At 45.8% G+C, this 19607-nt stretch overlaps 7 protein-coding genes across 7 annotated transcripts; 4 read left to right on the top strand and 3 right to left on the bottom strand.

The window, feature by feature from the left end:
- Positions 1-295: 295 nt before the first annotated feature.
- Positions 296-1244, bottom strand: PEX2_059210 (alpha/beta hydrolase; the record flags this gene model as incomplete). Its single annotated transcript, XM_016743194.1, has 2 exons — positions 296-1022; positions 1093-1244. The coding sequence occupies 2 exons, from the start codon at positions 1242-1244 to the stop codon at positions 296-298; spliced, it is 879 nt and encodes a 292-aa protein (XP_016595916.1).
- Positions 1245-2356: 1112 nt separating this feature from the next.
- On the top strand, positions 2357-4048 carry PEX2_059200 (uncharacterized protein; the record flags this gene model as incomplete). Its single annotated transcript, XM_016743193.1, has 5 exons — positions 2357-2670; positions 2751-2861; positions 2922-3210; positions 3271-3345; positions 3416-4048. The coding sequence occupies 5 exons, from the start codon at positions 2357-2359 to the stop codon at positions 4046-4048; spliced, it is 1422 nt and encodes a 473-aa protein (XP_016595915.1).
- A 2472-nt stretch (positions 4049-6520) lies between these two features.
- Positions 6521-8953, top strand: PEX2_059190 (phosphoketolase family protein; the record flags this gene model as incomplete). Its single annotated transcript, XM_016743192.1, has 1 exon — positions 6521-8953. The coding sequence occupies one exon, from the start codon at positions 6521-6523 to the stop codon at positions 8951-8953; it is 2433 nt and encodes an 810-aa protein (XP_016595914.1).
- A 333-nt stretch (positions 8954-9286) lies between these two features.
- On the bottom strand, positions 9287-10273 carry PEX2_059180 (SDR family oxidoreductase; the record flags this gene model as incomplete). The annotated part of the gene is made up of 3 exons (XM_016743191.1): positions 9287-9672; positions 9727-9908; positions 9981-10273. 3 exons carry the CDS (start codon positions 10271-10273, stop codon positions 9287-9289), a joined length of 861 nt encoding a protein of 286 aa, XP_016595913.1.
- A 1592-nt stretch (positions 10274-11865) lies between these two features.
- Positions 11866-12549, top strand: PEX2_059170 (class I SAM-dependent methyltransferase; the record flags this gene model as incomplete). The annotated part of the gene is made up of 1 exon (XM_016743190.1): positions 11866-12549. One exon carries the CDS (start codon positions 11866-11868, stop codon positions 12547-12549), a length of 684 nt encoding a protein of 227 aa, XP_016595912.1.
- Positions 12550-12752: 203 nt separating this feature from the next.
- On the bottom strand, positions 12753-16281 carry PEX2_059160 (C2H2-type zinc finger protein; the record flags this gene model as incomplete). Its single annotated transcript, XM_016743189.1, has 7 exons — positions 12753-14082; positions 14454-14565; positions 14617-15201; positions 15254-15637; positions 15693-15885; positions 15946-15969; positions 16021-16281. The coding sequence occupies 7 exons, from the start codon at positions 16279-16281 to the stop codon at positions 12753-12755; spliced, it is 2889 nt and encodes a 962-aa protein (XP_016595911.1).
- Positions 16282-17023: 742 nt separating this feature from the next.
- On the top strand, positions 17024-19411 carry PEX2_059150 (DEAD/DEAH box helicase; the record flags this gene model as incomplete). The annotated part of the gene is made up of 8 exons (XM_016743188.1): positions 17024-17250; positions 17303-17337; positions 17432-17683; positions 18067-18446; positions 18652-18686; positions 18970-19155; positions 19207-19361; positions 19407-19411. 8 exons carry the CDS (start codon positions 17024-17026, stop codon positions 19409-19411), a joined length of 1275 nt encoding a protein of 424 aa, XP_016595910.1.
- Between the last annotated feature and the right edge of the window lie 196 nt (positions 19412-19607).

Raw genomic sequence — 19607 nt, 5'->3', positions numbered from 1 at the left:
TTACTTGCAGAAGTGGAAGTAGGAAGAATATCAACGAAAGGCTAGGCGGGCTTACTGCGGCAATCCAGACCCCGGGCCCAGCTTAAGCCCAGCCCGAACGCTCCCGTATTACGGTGGATAGACCCTCAACTCTGAATGGCCCCCAAATCCCTAGATGGAAAACTCTTTTTTGAATTTTCCTGAAGCAGCAAACGGTGATAAATCGGAGAGCATATTCCTACCAATACGTTCACATTATTTTATCAATCGCCGTTCCATCTAGACATAGGTTTCATTTTTGATCCATGATATTTCTCTAAGACTGATGCAAAGGCCAATCTTCAAAAAACATCGTCAAGCTCCGATTCGTCGAGCACGGCATCACACTTGTGTGTTCCTCCCCATCGAACTCATTTGCCAGGAGAGTATGCAACTGTTTGCAACCTTGTAGCATCCCGCAGAGATTGAGAGCATTGTCGGCCATTCTAAAATCTGCGGCCATTCGTTTTCTTAATGCGTATTTTTCCGAAGGTTCATTATCCCACTGGCGAGGATTTTGCTCGACTGATCCCCAGAAGACCATGAGCGAAGGCAATTTCTCACCCAAAGTCTCTGTTTTCAAAAAGGCCTTCGCTTCCTCCAAGATGAATTCACTGTTCCACCATATCGAGGGACTACTGGCCATATAACAATCGAATGACCTGGGGCGTGTAAACAACGCATGTAGTGCAAGTAATCCTCCATACGAATGGCCGTAGAGTGCTTCTCTGGAGACAGAGACCTGTGGGAATCGGGCCTTGACCGCGGGTCGTACTGAGCTTTGAATGAAGTCAAGAAACACATCGGCGCCTCCGTGTCCAGAAATTGGAGTTTCTGTTGGTGGGGATAAATCAAGGGTGCGTCGTCGCATATCATAAAGCTCTCTGTTCAATGGGTATCCGATAGCGACAATGATGCCTCCACCGGCGAAATGCGACGCAGGTGCGCGACGCCAGGCCGTTTCAGTTGCGGTCAAAAATAGAGCATTCCCGTCAACAATATATCTAATATTAGTTTGTAAACATGCGCTTTTCTTTTCTTCTCCAAGGCTGGAAATCGTCAACGGGAACTTACATGATGGGAGATGAACCGCGAGCAGAAGTGCTATCACTGTCCCAATGCAGCGGCCAAGATACTTGAATCAGATATTCTTCACCCTGGTCGCTATTCAGGTAGAACTGCTCGGAATTGGGGAGCGGGACTGCGGTCGGCTTGGGTTCGCCCATCTTGATGCTCCTACGAAATAGCCCTGGGTAGGTAACCCCCAGAGATTCAAATATCGGATGAAAAGAAGCCTACTTATCACATGATAATATTTGATCAGAAAGCTCGAGTCAGAGTTGTTTTCGGCCCCGGTTTCGGAGATTGGAGAAGCGCGATTTAATATGTGGGTATTCATATGCGCAGAGGTGTACGGTATGGTATTGTGGTTATTTAATAGATAAATTGAGAATTATTGGTGATTTGGTTGAAACATGATTTTCTAATTCACACGCCTCTTTTTCGCATACCATCTGTTGACATGGGAATTTGTTACTGTTTACTGGGTGCGACCAAGATTCAACAACCTGCGTACTCTATGATAGAAACTACATAACATTAATATGTTTGAAACCTGGGTCAAGACAGCGAGTTGTGTAAAATTAGACAGGACAAGAGTCAGGTCTTCTTTGTTACCCTCCACGGCTCTCTTAAGTTCCACGCATTCTTGCCCTGAGACTTGTATCCAATCACGCGGCAATCTATTTTCGGCTGTTCAATGGCTACTGTCTAAGGTAGATGGGTTTCACTAATTTCTTTCATGACTCGAAATTAACCCAAGTGAAGGCTCTGACTTTTTGGGGTTGGATCCACAAATCTTTGTTTGACAAAATCCGCCGCTTCAAAGCCCGTTTGCATCGGGTGTAGCAAAGAAGGATGCCTAGACAGAGCTCGAGCCCGAAGCAGCAACTCTGTAAAACACTAAAGGAATAAGCCAACAGTGTATTAGAGCAATTTTCAAAGTCAGATTCGTTGAAAGTATGTCTTGCAAGAACACACCGAAGCAAGCGTCCCAAAAGCTTTGTTCAATGGACAGAATGAACCGACGGTCGAACTTTATCCAACAGCATAGTATCCCGTCTTTGTTTTATCTCATCTACCACCCTCAAGCTTTCTTTGACATCGCATAGTGATTCCTCCATGCGGTGTGATGGGTTCGGGATGTGAAGAAAATACTTAGGATACAAATACCTTGGTGATGTTGTCCTTCATATCCATCATCTATACATGCGAAATATTTGACGTGGTAGTCATATAGAGAAAGTATCACATTGACTGTGACTATATTTTCTGCAAGATGCCTCCAAGGGCTATTCTTCCTCGGGCTGCAAAGCCTGACGGTAAAAATTCCAATGGAAAACGTAAGAAAGATGGCTCAAATGGACATGCAGAAGCACCAACTCCGAAGAAGAAGACAAAAAGGGAAATCCCACAACTCTTGGACGAGGAACTTCTTGCAGCCGATCTCAACGTTGATTATTCGAAAAGAAGAAAGAGGCTTAGGACACAAATGCCCAAAAAGCAGCAATGGGCACAAGTCAAAGACGTTATCACAGAGCGGGAAAATGCACCTAAAGGTTGGAACCCAGAGGAGCCTGATCTGATGTCCGAGTAAGTTCTACCTGCTCTGGCTAATTAACCCTGGATTTACTGTTCATTTTTATATCGGGTAATTGACCTTCGTTATGCAGTGACTACGAATCACAGATCGAAAGGTGCCTAGAACGGATTTCAGAGAATATCATGCCTCATGTTTATCAGCATAAAATGAGTGAATTTATGGCAAAGCAGACGGAACGCGAGTGAGTCACCCTATAACACCAAATTTCGTAATAGAAGCTAATCTCTCTCCTTCTATTCAGTACACTGATGGCGACAGAGCCAGGTTTAAGTTGGCCTGTTGTACAACGCCTAGATGATCTCAAAGTTACATTGACTTGGCTCATGGCGGGAAACGACGTACACAAAATGGTCGATACGGTAAAAGCCATCATAGCGCAATATCGATCAGGTGAATTGGATTGGACACCAGACTTTGTCACCTACTGGCATGCTGGAGTTCAGCTCTGCCTGCCAAGACCTTTCCATTGGGATGAATACCGCTACATTCATGACAAATGTCAGGGACACGAAGGGTTTTGGGTCGAAGGTGTGAGTATCATCAAAAGCCACTTGATTGCATAAACAAATATACTAAAACCAAATATTCAGATTCTCGGCCCTGCGCCTGGCATGAGCAAGTCTTCCATGATATGCCAACCGGATCCGCGTGTGAATACCACAATGGTAGCTATCCCTCTCTAAATTGCCCTATTGCTCACTTTTGTTGTGTCCTATTTCTGATAATTTTCTTTAGGTACGATTAAGTCTCCGGATCCCACAAGGTCCAGCAGTTGCAGTAAAAACAGATGACAATGGGAAGAATGGAAAAGATGGGGGAAATGAAAAACCACCACCTAGGCCACCAAGCTTTGAATTCCCATTCATGGATGACACAGGCTCGACACATTTGAGCCTATTTGAAGATGACATCAACATTCTTCGGAATCTGGGTGCAAAAGATGAACATACATACCCCTTGCCCCGATGCCTGGGTGTCGGAGTTCTTTGGGTCGCGGATGGGAGGCGGGTCCCCTCACTATTTAGAGAATTGGAAGTCAACATGTGGAGTACAGATGAATCGAATTGGATGTCCCCCTCATGGCAGGCAATTCCCGCTTCTATCAACAGTGGTCAATCAACAAGGGCCGGCCATGACCGTTTGAGTGGGTCATGGCTGCGACACAGATTTTACACTGGAACCTGTCCTGATCAGTCGATGCGTCTTTGGGTTTTCAACTATAACCCCGGAATGCCACAAGGTCAGAGGACTCTTCCCACGGCGACCTCAGCTCAATTGACTGCGCCCTTCCGAACTGGAAGGCTTCATCCCGTTACAGACTTTCCTCATCTTGACCCAAGTCTCGCAACAGGGCAAAGTTTATTGTAATTTGCTGAATTATGTGTGGTTCTGCCTTTTCTTCATAAATTTACATTCATCTTAGTGCGTCTTTCCTTCCTTTGGGCTCTTGTATCTCGTTACTTGCATTTTAAGTTTGATTTTGAACGTCAAAATTTGAATATATTACATTAGATGAATCTCTTCTGTATTGCATAGCGCAGGCATTTAATCTAAAATCACGAGCATAACGTGGTAGATTACTCCGTTCTAATGGATACTTAGCCATATCCATAGGGAGAATCTAGAATCCAAAAGTCCCAGAGTCACAGAGTCAACGGTTCTGCGGGGTTAACCTTTATTTGCCTCGGTTATCTCTTCTACCATCAAAATACCAGGACAATTTTCACTCATCTAGAGCGACAAGTGCACGAAATGTCATCATTTATGAATACTTTTGAGCCGAAGCCGATTGTTTCTGCTTTAAACACAGAAAGAAGTGGCAATGGTGAAGTAAATAGGCTGCATCGCATTCCAAGACCCGCCGACAAAGAAGAACAGCGACAATGGCTTCTCGAGCAGATGGCGGGTGCTTTTCGCATATTTGCCAAACTGGGATTTTCAGATGGTAGCAGTGGTCATATTAGTCTCCGAGGTATGCCTACTTGATTTGATTTATCGTACTCCAACATTCGCAGTTTTTGTTCATCTAGATGTTCTGACAGACCGAAGATCCTGTTGAACCCCGCACGTTCTGGATCAATCCATACGGAGTACACTTCGCCCTTCTAAAGGTCTCCGATATGGTGCGGGTAGACGAACAAGGAAATAGGGTCGCTGGTGCAAATAAGCCTGTTAATACGGCTGGATTTATTATTCATTCAGCAATCCACCAAAGGCGACCGGATATTCATGCGGCGTGTCATATGCACAGTCCCTTTGGAAGAGCTTGGAGCACTTTTGGTAGGGGAATTGATATGTTGAATCAAGGTAAACCCAGCACTTGATTGATATCTGTATTCCTGTTGACACCATTCCAATTTTCAAGATTCGTGCATGTTCTACGATGATCTTTCGGTATATCCAGCTTTTGGAGGCGTTGTTTTTGCACAGGAAGAGGGTCAACGTATTGCTGATTACCTTGGCCCCAAAAACAAAAACTTGATAATGCAGAATCATGGATTGCTTACTGCTGGGGGAACGGTTGCGGAAGCCGCGGCCTTTTTTATCGCCTTAGAGAGGGCATGTCAGACTCAAATACTGGTGGAATCCTCGACAGCACCTGGGTCTATTGGTGGAAGCGAAAGAGTCTTGAAGAAGACATTAGTGGACGATAATGTTGCACTCTACACTAAGGAAGGAACAGGCACCCCTGAGGTCATGTATATGCAATTCGAACCGGAGTACCAATTGATTTTGAAGGAGACGGCCGGAGAGTTTTTGAATTGAAGGAGTGTTTTGGAGAAAGTATTCTACTTCATGGTGTGATTTTGACTTCCTTGGCTTAGTTTAGTTCATCGTGGCTTAGGAAGAATATGGTGCTATACAACAGTATAGAGATAGGTATAATACTTGAGAATCTACAATTTGTATGCCTATCTTAGCTATCCTCAATATTGACTTTTCATACTCCGGATTGTTGTGGATCGGGTGTGGGGTATGGGTTTTTGGCCCTCAGGCCCACCTACCTTAACACTAATTCGATGCCAGTATTTTACACCTGCGATGAGTATACCAGCTTCTCCGGAAGATCTCTCTCTGTTCTATAGTCACACATCGAAGATATTTTCTCCCGTGAGCTTTGCCGTTATGTTATAACCACTTTGCTTATCGTTTCACCAATTCCTATATGCTTGGCAAAGTTAGATTTATTTCTAAGCTACCAGGCTCTCTATCGACTCTCGAGATTGCGCTGCCTTCGTGTACACTCTTTTACCACCTCCCCCGAGATGGATAGTGGCCTTAGGTGTCAACATTCGATGCCAAGGCATTCCCACCTGAGCTCGGCCCGTCATCCGAGCTTCGGGAGAACAATATTCCGTAGTGTATATAAACTCCATGACACTTACACTCTCCGACATACATTTGCTTCCTCCACGCTTACAGCATAACTACGTAACCTGAACATAGGGCTAACCAACAATCTATCTTATACAGGAAAGATCATAGATATTGACCATGGTTATAATCTACACAGTAATGGACGTAGTAGTGGGCCATGATTTATGCTTATCCATGCGCACATAACACACAGCACTGCAGAAACTTGGAAGCCTGGTGGTATGTTTGTTATCAGACCACACGTCATTGACTTGTCACTTATAATCTCTTATTTATTCAGAAAAAAATCACATCCCTGACTCGCAATCATTCTCTTTCTTCATATTGACTTTGTGATATTTCAGTATCTACCGTTCTAGTTTACACAACCTTCCTATCAAACTCGGATCCCCGGAGCCACCACACCGTGAGATTATTTCCCTGCATATTGTGCAACATCTCCGCTTTGGAGGGATACACATCATGGCGTCAAAGCCAAGCGAAAAGAGCATCTCCGCCTATGGAGAGGCTCGTTCAACAGTGGAAGGAAAGCCTCTCGATGCTGAGACAATCCGCAAGATGAATGCCTGGTTTCGTGCCAGCATGTACCTATGTTTGGGCATGCTTTATCTTCGCGACAACCCACTACTCACAGAACCTCTTAAGTTGGAACATCTTAAAGCTCGACTCTTAGGTCATTGGGGTTCCGATGCCGGGCAATCTTTCACCTGGATGCACATGAACCGTCTCATTAAAAAGTACGACCTCGATGTTCTTTTCGTTTCCGGACCCGGACATGGTGCCCCCGGAATTATATCACAATCTTACCTTGAGGGTGTGTACTCGGAAGTCTACCCGGATAAAGGCGAGGATACGGAGGGCATGAAGAAGTTCTTCAAGCAATTCTCTTTCCCTGGTGGGATTGGAAGCCACGCGACGCCCGAGACACCTGGCAGTATCCACGAGGGAGGTGAGCTCGGATATGCACTCTCGCATGCCTTTGGCTCGGTCTTCGACAACCCCGATCTCATTACTTTGACTATGGTTGGAGACGGCGAGTCCGAGACCGGCCCACTCGCAACCAGCTGGCACAGCACAAAGTTCTTGAACCCAATCAACGACGGAGCAGTCCTTCCTGTTCTCCATCTCAACGGATACAAAATCAACAACCCGACGGTGCTTGCTCGAATCAGTCACGACGAACTTACGTCTTTGCTCGTGGGCTATGGATGGAAACCATACTTTGTGGAGGGGAGTGATTTTGACACCATGCACCAGGCTATGGCGGCTACACTCGAGCAATGTGTCACGGAGATCAAAGCGTACCAGAAGAAAGCTCGAGAGACGAAGACCCCGTTCCGACCCCGCTGGCCAATGATCGTTCTTCGCACACCCAAGGGATGGTCGGCTCCACGGGAGATTGATGGTCATCTCCTCGAGGGATTTTGGCGCGCGCATCAAATTCCTATCACTGATGTCCGCACCAACCCCCCTCATCTCAAATTGTTGGAAACATGGATGAGGTCCTACAAACCAGAAGAGCTCTTCGACAAGAATGGCACATTGATTCAAGAGCTGAAGGAACTCGCACCCACGGGTAACTCGCGGATAAGTGCCAACCCCGCTGGTAATGGAGGCCTTCTGCGCCGGCCGCTTCATATTCCTGATTTCCGAGAGTATGGGTTCAAGGATATTGATCCAGGGTTGACAATCAAGGGGGGCATGGCCAACATGGCGAAATTCTTGCGTGATATAGTGGCTCAGAACATGAAGACCTTCCGGCTCTTTGGGCCCGATGAGACTGAGTCCAACAAGCTTTCAGAGGTGTATAAAGCAGGGAAGAAAGTCTGGATGGGGGATTATTTCGAAGAGGATAAGGACGGAGGAAATCTGTCCCCCGATGGTCGCGTGATGGAGATCCTCAGTGAACATACCTGTGAAGGCTGGCTGGAAGGCTACATTCTTTCTGGGCGGCACGGACTGCTCAACAGCTATGAGCCCTTCATCCATGTCATTGATTCCATGGTCAACCAGCATTGCAAGTGGATCGAGAAGTGCCTTGAAGTGGAGTGGAGAGCCCGAGTCTCGTCTCTGAACATTCTCATCACCGCTACTGTCTGGAGACAAGACCACAATGGGTTCACCCACCAGGACCCCGGATTCCTCGATGTGGTGGCTAACAAGAGCCCCGAGGTGGTTCGCATCTATCTCCCACCCGACGGCAACACCCTTCTATCTGTGATGGACCACTGTCTCCGCAGTGTCAACTATGTGAATGTGATTGTCGCTGATAAACAAGAGCACATCCAGTTCCTAGACATGGATGCAGCTGTCGCGCACTGTACGAAGGGTCTGGGAATTTGGGACTGGGCGAGCAACGACCAAGGTGCAGAGCCAGATATCGTGATCGCATCCTGCGGTGATGTATCAACACATGAAGCCCTAGCCGCGACTGCACTACTACGTGAACATCTGCCACAGCTCAAAGTCCGTTTCGTCAACGTGGTGGACTTATTCCGACTTATTTCCGCCATCCACCATCCCCATGGAATGTCCGATAAGAGGTGGAAGTCCATCTTCACCACCGACACGCCCATAATATTCAACTTCCACTCCTACCCCTGGCTCATCCACCGACTTACGTACAAGCGACCTGGCCAACACAACCTCCATGTGAGAGGGTACAAAGAAAAGGGCAACATTGACACACCATTTGAGCTAGCTATGCGTAATGAGACTGATCGATACAGTCTCGCTATTGCTGCCATTGATTTGGTTCAATCTCTCGGCAACACGGCAGCTGGCGTGAGAGAGCTCTTGTACAATGAGCAGCTTGCGGGCAAGTCTGAGGCTTTCGATAACGGAGTTGATCCTGAATATATTCGGAATTGGAAATGGCCTTTCCCGAAAGAATAGGGCGTCTTTGGTGATGGGAATATTCATGTTGATACAAGCCAAAGCACCATAGTAACACATTCTAAATTGCACCTGGAACTAGAGGAAAATATCGAATCTCTTTTTGTATCTTCTCTTCTACCGCTGAATCTTTATAAAAATGAAACTCAGCTCAGTTCAGATCTTGCTACTAGCAAGACTGCCAAGGTAGTATCTGACCCTCTATTATGTATTCAAGCATGTTATTCGATAACTCCTCTTATTTTGATAGACATTCCGCTTGAAACAGGCAATGCTAGCGGTCACCGGACATGTTATCGATGACTGAAACTTTCGTGAGACTTTTTCTTCTCTTCATTGCGGATAGTCTGTGCTATGAGCGATGCCCTTCATCACGTTAAGATTTTCCTTCAATGCGTCTGCTTTAGATTCCAGGAGACCATAGCAGTCTGACCCGAGAGGCACACGAAGGTATGATGACGTTGTTGCGCAGAGTCCCTGGTTTTCCACTGCATCCAAAATTCGCGCGGCTGCCTTCTCAGGATCGCCTCGTTGAGAGCCATCAACAGTCTCGTAGATTTTCAGAGTACGACTCAGCGCAGTCTCCCTATAGCCTGGGTTCAAACCAGCCACAGGTGCAACAAATGCGGACAGAAAGCCGGTTCGGAAGCTGCCAGGCTCAATAAGCAAGACACGAATGCCAAACTCGGCGAGCTCTGCCGCCAAAGATTCAGAGAGTCCTGCACTCGCTTGTTAGTTGCCAATCATATATTCAATGCAATCGGAATTCCTACCTTCGAGGGCGAGCTTGCTGGCTGAGTATAATCCAGTGGCAGGTCGACCGACCATACCAGCAACGCTGGAAATGTTCACGATACATCCGGATTTCTTCTCTCTCATGAAAGGAAGCGATCCTTGGAGGACACGAATCGGGCCATATAGATTGGTGTTGATTTGTTTGTAAATTTCATCTTCACTGCGGAAAACAGAATGGAACAATCAGTATTCAGAATACTATAGTTGCATACCAGAAGCTATATGACCATACCTCATGTCTTCAATGCTTCCAAGAATTGAATAACCAGCATTGTTGACTACAACGTCGAAGCCGTTATTCTCGCGAGCAAGGCTTTGCACCTTTTCGTTCGTTTTCGGGTCGGTAACATCTAACTCGGCCCAGGTTCCACCGAGTTGTTCGAACTGAGGATAGGACTTCTGTGCTTTTGTCACATCTCTAACAGCTCCAACGACTTTATGCCCTGCGCTTAGGACATGATGAGCCAGAGCGGCCCCAAGGCCAGACGAGGCACCAGTAATCAGCCAAACCTTGTTCCCCATCATGGAAAACAGAATGTTTTTGCGTTTTGCAAGATAACAAACCTAATTAGAATATTTTTCGGCAATCCCTTTCCTTTAATAAAGTCTTAAATCATCAGGTGGCGACAATACTGTATCATGGAGATACTTAAAATGTGGACCCTGCTGATGTAGCGTCCCCGGTATTATCGGAATTAAGGTAGCTGACATACAACATGCGCACCAAATAGGGCATTTTTGAAGCCAACAATTTCTCTCGGCAGATTTAAGACCTTTGTCTCCCAATTTAAGTACTCGGGATTTGACCATTGGTTTAAGGGCAAAGGCTTGAACAAAAACAGTTCATATTCGTGAACATTGATCTGTATACTGTGCTATTCCGGTGGGTCTTTTACTTCAATATCATTCGAATGCGCTTTGAATGCTAATTAGGAAAGTGTGACTTAGCTTGAGCTATCATGGCTGAGAATCTACCCCCTCGACCTCGTGACACTCGCTTGATCATCACCGGCCATGATGAGAAGGGTAGTGCTGTCATATTGCAAGACGTTTGCAACGAGGCAAGCTCCGTTGGAGACGGGACGCATCTGAACACACTTTGGTCCTCAAGTGAATTCCCGGCATCCATTAATGACGAGAAAAAGGTTCCTGATCCTGCAGGCGCAAACAAAGGCTCATTTTTCAACACTTATGATCTCCCGCCAAACTACAACGGCCCAATGCATCCATCGTACAGTTACATTGGACTATATTGTAGTGCTGGAGGGAGAAGTTGTTTTGACTTTACAGGATGGAAGCCGAGTTATTCTCGTTAAAGGGGACACTACTGTCCAGCAAGGCACAATGCACAGTTGGAGTAATGAGTCTGACAAGTGGGCTCGTGTTGTTTCTGTTATGATCCCTGCCAAGCCGCTCGTCATCGGCAACAAGGAACTAGAGGCGGTTTGGCCATTTTGATTACTTCCTATCGAATCGTTATGTGAAGCGATGGACAAAGAGGTGCGAAGCAGGGTCTACAAAATATATCAAGGGAGGGAAGATCACAAAAATGTGCATTAGAGCGTGTGTGGAATTATTGAAGGACCCGGCGGAAGAATCATGGTTCACTAATGTGCTGATTTGATACAAAATAAATTGACCTTTCATAACCAAAATCCCCAAAATCCAATGTAGAAGATCGTGCATGGATGGGTATGAAGTAATATATACGGTCTAGAGCTCTTTATAGAAGGGATTCCGGGGAAGAATGTGGGGTGCTACACCGGCAATCTAATCTCAGAACCTAATATCACTCTACAACATAGGCTGTAAAGACTGTCCTTGCTTTTTTCTCGGCCGTGATATAGTTGTAATACGCCATTTCCCCCAGATTCACTTAGAAGGATCACCGAAGCGAAAGTAAATATGTTGTACAGTAAGGATGAACAAAATGACTCGGCCAAATCCTAAAATTAATTCTCTCGTAACTACACTAATCCTCATCGGGTCCAGGAATCACCGAATGAGTCATTTTTAATTAGCATTGTTATAGCTAGGAATATTCTTTCCTTTCTCTTTCTACCCAGATTCACGACTCAACAAGCTATAAGTTACTATAAATCAATTATTCTACCATAATGTCCGAAGCTATCAATAACCATCGAATCAAGGACGACATAAAGCAAGCCTATGATGAGATTGCCGAAGTTTACCTAAACTGGACAAAACCTTCTCATGAAATACGCCTTTCCTATCTCGATCTCATGCTTCGGTCCCTTGATTCTGCAAAAGAAAACCGCCAAATCAGCATCCTTGAGCTAGGATGCGGGGCCGGGGTACCGTGTACTGAACTGTTGGCATCGCGTGAACACATCAGCGTCACTGCGAATGACATATCCGAGACCCAAATCGCCATGGCAAAAAAGCGGCTTCCTCAGTCCGTGAACCTGATACAAGGGGACATGATGGAGTTGGAATTCAACCGGGAGAATTTCAATGCTGTGATGGCCATGTATTCTATTTTTCATCTGCCACGCGACGAACAAACTACAATTCTTCGGCGCATTTTTGATTGGTTGAAACCTGGGGGGCAGCTTCTCGCGAATTTCCCCGAGACTGGATTTACGAGCTCTTCTGATAAATCTTGGCTAGGCGGCACAAAAGGGGCAATGCATTGGAGTGGTTGGGGTAGAGATGAAATGAGAAGACTTCTCACAGAGATTGGCTTTGAGATCCAGATTGATGAGGTTGTCGTGGATTGTGAAGAGAAAAATGGAGCTTCGCTGAGCGTCCCGTTTCACTGGATCTTAGCCAAAAAATGAACAATATGAAGATAAAGTAGTATCCTCATCAACTGAAGTTTTGCTCTTGATCCCTCTTTCATGCTGTATGCTTATAGTAAGTACTCCGTAGACTTCCCTTTAACCTCCAAGAACACTCCCACTCGATCTGCACTCGAAGAACATGAGGCGTTAAGCCTATCAGAGCCCACTCTAGAAACACGCGTCTCATGGGTGCATTGCACTCAAGGCATGGGGCCCTGTGTTTTGATTTGGATTTTGGCAAGACAGGCTTGACCTATTGGCGCGCGGTGATGATTGTTCAGCATGTCCGCACGAGCAAAGGACACCAGACAACCCTCACAGACCCAATCTTTCTCCCCCGAATGGATCTTCTTGTGTCGATTGCAATCATTCTTTCTAGAAAAGCGCTTCTGGCAGATATCACACGAGAACTGCCGATCCGCCGTGTGCGTCAAAAGGTGAGACTTGAGATTAAAGAGCCGTTTGAAATCCTTTGCACAATGCGGGCACTTAAAGTCTTGCTTCTCTTGAGTCTTCGGGCGCTTCGTGGGTCGAACCTCTGGCTCAGAGTCTGAGCTTGGTGTCTCTTGTGTGTGAGCCATAATACCAGGCGTTGCTTGCACAGGTTGTTCATTCTGCAATTCAGGTGCTCGCTGGGGAGTAGCATGTATCTTGGGTGTCTTTTGCCGAAGGCTTAGCTCAATGTCGTTGTTGGATGGAAATCCTTGGCTCTGCGATGCATCCAGATGGGCATCTTTCACGTGTCTTTTCAGACTGGTCTCTGATACAAAGCCAAAAGTAAAACTGGTGCAATTTTCGTCACTGCATCTCCATGCTCGATTATGTCTGCTGATATGTTCATCTCGCTTCTCATTTGAGGGAAACCCAGAGAAGAAGAATTGGCAGCTGAAACGTGGGCATCGGAACAGATTGTCCCCATATTTCTGTATCATGTCTTTTTCAGACGAAGGGTCTTTTGACACTATTCTTTCTATCACTTGACGGATATTACCCACAAGGTTAAATAGGTTGAGTGCAAATCCTTCTTGCTTGAGCGGACCAAATGAGTTGAGTTGCTTCTTAGTTGAGACAACAATCTGCTCCAGCTGCTCATAGAAGGTGGCATCTTGAAAGACTTGAAGCCTCTTTTTATTCCGAGCCGATACCTCTAGGTATTTGTTAGGCGGAGACCAGTGCAGATCGATGAAAACACCTAGTGACTCGGCGAGTGAATCCATCATCGCTGGGTAATCTTCTTCACGCAGAGCCTCATAGTTGTTGAGTCTATCTAGTTCATCGGGCGTACTTTGACGAGGCCTGGTTGCTTCTGCCTTTGTTCTCTCGATTCGTCGATTTGCTTCCGCAATTGCTCCTTCAAGATGTCTAACCCAGTGGATAACGGAATATTCCATAAGCCCATAGTCGCCACGGCGAATGTCATGCTCAAGCGGCGTGTTCACGAAGAGTGGGAAGTTCAGATAGTTAACACATCGAGTTGCCATTCTGATATCCCCTTTTAATGGATCGACAAGGCCTTCATCGACCAAAAATCTGCAATCAAAATCACTGTCAGTAAAGCTTTTGAAAGACAGACAAGGTCATACAATCTTGCCGTTAGATGTATCAACTCGACGCTTCCGTCGTCTCGGACTTCAACAAATGACCCACAAATGTCCCTTGGATCATTTACTAGGAACCCTTGCCTGTGGAAATCGATTGATTGTCGATCAAGATCCATTGACTTCAAGACCTGAATTTCGTGCCACCTAAGGGGCTTTCTTGCCAACACCAGCCATTCAAGTAGGGCCAAGGCATCTTTCATTGAAGTTCCCGACGTATTTTCCTTTATCCTAGAGAGTATCCGTCGATACCTATCAAGCTGTAAGAAAAGGAAGTAGGTATCATACGAGTCTCGAACTTACGCATCATTTATCCCAGAGGGGAAAATGTTTGGATCCAGCTCTTGCTCCAGCCCCATTATTGTAGTCTGTGCGGATAAATTCAACCAGATCAGTTTTGCAAATAGAAACATGCCTAGTAGGTCATTAGCAAGAAAAATATTACGAGGGAAACTTGTCCACATACCGCCAGCTTGTTGAGTCACAGTCGCAGAGATACTGTCAGCCATGTCTTCTGAGATGTACAAAGAAGCCCTCAGTTGGTCTGCCTCACGCTGGCAAAAGCCTTGAAGGTCATTTTTAATATCATCGGGTCCGATAGTAAGACTTGCAATCTCATCGAAGTCTTTGCGCGCCAGGCTATCGTTTTGGCTGGTGAAAAGACAGCGTAGTCTCCAGGGTTCGATGATAGGTAGACTTTCGACTAATGTTCTGAACCATTGAACGATGCCTTTCCGTTGATCTCTTTCGCACTCATCGAGCCCGTCAATAATGATATATGCACTCTTGCAGTTCTTGAATGCAAATTCTAAAAGTTTGGTGACTTTTACCGGAGAAGTAAGAACCGCTTCCTTACTATCACAGCACTCCTGGTAGAAATAAAGAAGCATATTTTGGTCCTGCTCCAAAATTTGGGCGAGAAGACTGCGTGCCAATGCCAAAAAGCTGTTGCGCTCTGGATCACCATGTTTGCAATAAAAGAAAAGAACCGTCGGTTTGGGGGTGAGCTTTTGGGCTTCCTCTATTGCGAGAGATGCGAGGACAGTTTTTCCTATCTGATTTTCAGCATTCAGACTAGCGAATCCCATATGGAGGTCCCATACCGGCGCCTGGAATCCCATTCAACCAAAGCAAAGGAGGTATACTGGGGTAGTTCGGATCAAACCAATCTTTAAAAGCTTGGTTATCCAAAAGCCACCTTCCGGTACCAGGATAATCTGCTCGCGTTTTGGTCAAATTATACTGGTGTCCCTCAACATCGGGCGCTCTGAGCCAGTCGAAAACTGTGCGTGACCGTCGCAAAGATTCATATTGCACTTCTGTATTGTGTCGATCGTCCACTAGACGACGCGATTCCTGGGAGTCTGCAATCTGGGACAGGCTTGCTTGACTTTCAATTAAAGCACGATGCCGTGCCATGCCCGAAATAACGTTGGAGAAACGTGATTGTTGGGTTTTCCACGTCGCGTGCCATAGCTGCTTCCACACTGTAACAAACTCAGTAATGTGTTGCGTGGACATGGGAATGTGGGTTTGACTGACGGCGCTGCTGGAAATATTGAATGGCAATGCGATGAAACTTGAGAATATCCTCATACATGAGTGAAAGTACCTTGATCATGTGAGGGTTGGTGTGAAACAGCTCTTGGTATTGCAAGAGCAGAGGCAAGTTCTCTCCTATATATTCGTATGTGTCCAACAGTTCGGAAAAGGCGTTCTCGAGAGTATCCGCGATCTAAATTCAGTTAATACTACCATAATATAGCCATCTTAGACATAAAATAGCATATCGTACTAGGAGCAGGAATTTGACTGGCCCCTATGACGGTCAGCTTGAGATGTGAGCTTGAATGTTTACCAGGCCTCTTACCCAAAGAAATGGCACGATCTCACTGCTATTGCAAAACACCTCCACCACCTTGCCAAATTGATTCATAGCTTCGAGGAATGGCTTCAGTCGATTCAGATTCTGCATACGGCGCTGAGACCGGTGCTTGGCCTGCAACTGCGTGAGACATTGCTCCAGATCTTCCAGCTTAGAGAATTTGAAGTTATCCCGCTCCTTCTTATTTAGGTCTTTTTTGAAAGCTTCGAGTGATCGCTCGAACAATGGTGTATATGTGTTAGCCATTGTTGCTTAGAAGAAAAGGGCGAAAAGGTTGGGAGGTAAGAAGGCTGAGCTCTCCATGGCGCTAATGTCGCGTGCGGCTCTGCGCCCCCTCCCACTTCCCACACTCTTAGGGCCATTTGATCCTCACCATCAGCACCGTCTGTCTCTTTTTTTCTTTTTGTCTTGCAGGAACTTCTGGGATATTAGAGGAGATGACGTCTATTCCACAGGACTCACTGAGACAAAATTCGCCATTTCCAAACGAGTCTTCTTGGGGAACAACTATCTCAGAAACCCGTGTTTTTGATGAAGAAATATGTTTGGGAGCTGCAAGTAAATTACTTTCTGAGCACGCGATATAGCTAACACTAAATAGATCATTGGTGTCATAGCACAGCTGGATAGTGATGATTCGTTGATTTGTCTTTTGGCTGACAACAGCACATCTTTCCTATGTTTTTCTGTTCTTCAAGAGGGAGATTTCTTCTTTCTTGTCCATGGGGAACATAAATTCGCCCGTCTCAACAAGCAGCTATGCACTGGCCTTTCAAAAGCGACAATCAATCGACAAATTCGACTACAGGCATATATTGCTAGAGAGGATGCAATGCTAGCAGTGCAAAGAAAATACAGCGAAAGGCTGCTACCAATTGAAATCAACGTTTACACCCCCATAAATGATGTTGACAATGTGGGAGCTAAATTGAGCAAATCTCATATTTTCTTACAGCCGCTTCGCTATGGACTTGGGGATAGGAGATACATGAATCCGCATGTTCTACGATTTGAGGGACAACCAAATGACGAGTCAATCCACTATTCTACTATACCTGACTCGGAAGAGATAGACCCAAGTCACTCGTCAAGGGATGAAACTCTTTCTGATGATGTTGATGGAATTGACATGGATGACATGTTTGGTCCTCAATTGCAACATATATTTCAAACCAACGTCCCAGTCGACCGGCGTATCAAGAGCGACCTCTTACAGTAAGCGATATTTACTAGTAATCGAGCATCACAGGTTAACAGTTTGTATCAGACATCAGAAAGAGGCAATCGGGTTTATCTCCCAGCGTGAGCATGGACAAATATTGGAACATAGTCTTTGGAGCTATAACTATACGGACGAAGATGAGCCATTTTGATACTCACCACTCCCCTCATACAGTATTTGAAGCCGGTATTGATGCTGGCTACAGTTATCAGCATGTCTTCAATGGCGAGAGGTGCGCAAAGCCACAAGAAGCCAGAGGTGGAATTTTGGCTGATGAGATGGGCCTAGGAAAGTCACTGGTGACGCTGGCAGTCATCGCCGGTTCTCTCGACGAGGCGGAGAGATTTGCAGGACGACAGGAACAATCGGACGTTTCCCAGAAGAAGAATCTAACTCAGGCGACACTGATCGTGGTTCCATCAACCTGTAAGTCTTGTCCCAAAATCGTGAGAAAGCTCATTTTATAGTATCTGACAACAGCCCCGACCAGTGTTGATTGATAATTGGATCAACGAGATCCGCAAGCAAGTTTTTGCGAGAAATTATCATATGGATATACTGACTCGGATCCAGGCATACATTTTTCGGCAGTCTATTCGTCCACAAACATATCGGAACGGAAAGACATGCGGAAGGAGAATTACTTCAGAAAAGCGCTATCGTCTTCACTACCTATGCAACACTTACCAGTGAATACTGTCGGGGGCAAACTACTCTGTCAAAGGTCCATTGGTTCAGAATCGTACTCGACGAAGGTAGTCAAAGGTTATCGAATATGTGTTATTGATAGAAGCTGATACCCCAGCCAGCTCATTACATCCGCAATCGCACCACCAAGCAGTTCCAAGCCGTTGTCAACTTGTCATCCCAGCACCGCTGGTGTCTTACTGGAACGCCTATTCAAAATTCAATTGAAGACTTGGGCGCTCTGGTCGCCTTTCTCAGGGTTCCGATCCTTGATCGGGTTGCAGCATTTCGCAAGTTCATCTCGACCCCCACATCCTCAGGCAAGAAAGATCGTTTTCATAATCTCCAAACACTTCTCCACGCAATCTGCATTCGAAGGACAAGAGATGTTTTAAACCTGCCAGAGCCTACTACAGAAACCCGAAAGCTTCCGATGTCATCCACAGAGAAAACGCAGTACAGAGATCTGCTTCATGAATGCATGACAAAGATTGATATGGCGGTCAGTGGGAGAAGAAATGGGAAGGTTAATTCTACAGTCCTGGAGTCTCTTCTCTCCTTACGCCTGTTCTGTAACAACGGGAAAGCCGAGGCTAGTATTCCATTAGATTCGGATGAAGCCCTCTCCTACCTGGAACAGCTGGATAAAAACTTTTGCAGTTACTGTTCCAGCACAATATTCTGGCTCAGCGACACACCCGATACAGATGGAGGCATTTACCTCTCTGGCTGCCGTCATTTGGTTTGTCACAGTTGCATACCTGTCCATCGCTCACGGCAGAATAAATGCCCTTGTAGTGACTCTGATCATCCACCGTCTGGTGTGCCAGTCCCCTTCCTTGACAATTCAAAGTATCATCACGCGCATACTGGTATCGGTGTAACACCTCGGATGAAATAATACCCTACAAAACTAGTGTCTCTCCTATCTGAGATTTCCCAAAATCCTACTCAGAAATGGTGTTTCTCGCAAGAAACTCACTCCCTATCTTCTTGGTGAGCTAACCACCATATTTATCTCTTAGTGTCGTCTTCTCGAGTTGGAAAAAGACTCTCTATATTGTTGCTGAGCTTCTCTCCAGCAATGGAATCAGATACAGCATGATAGAAGGCTCTCTTTCTTTATCAAAACGTCTGCAAGAACTACAAAGATATCAAAATCAAAAAGAAACAAACGTTCTCCTAATGACCCTTGGAACGGGTGCTGTTGGGTCAGTTATTCCTTCTCGATTTTCTGGACAAGCCGTTGATGATTGAGATAGTTTGAATCTTACAACCTCGTCGCGTATCTATCTTCTTGAGCCGCAGTGGAACCCATCGATTGAAGCTCAAGCAATCGGTCGAGCCCTTCGACTCGGTCAAGTCTCCAACGTGACCATTATTCGGTACATTATGGAAGGCACTGTTGAGGAGGTGGGTTAGCAAACAGTGCATTGTTTGAATGCTATCTAACAACATCCAGAGTAATGTCTTATCACGACAACGGAAAAAACTACAATTAACAAGGGGCGGATTCCAAAAATCGGATACCACCACATCGGACAGAATCGAGTCATTACTGGTCAGAACAAAATTCTCTTATTGATCGAGAGTATATGGGCTAAAGACTCACAGGGCCTCTTCCAGCTTGAATCCGCGGCTTTCAACCAATGAACAGCGGATC

This window comes from Penicillium expansum (genome assembly GCF_000769745.1).
Source record: "Penicillium expansum strain MD-8 chromosome Unknown contig190, whole genome shotgun sequence".
Taxonomy (NCBI): Eukaryota; Fungi; Ascomycota; class Eurotiomycetes; order Eurotiales; family Aspergillaceae; genus Penicillium; species Penicillium expansum.
Note: the sequence above shows the minus strand (reverse complement) of the source record. Positions and strands in the feature narration are given on the sequence as shown.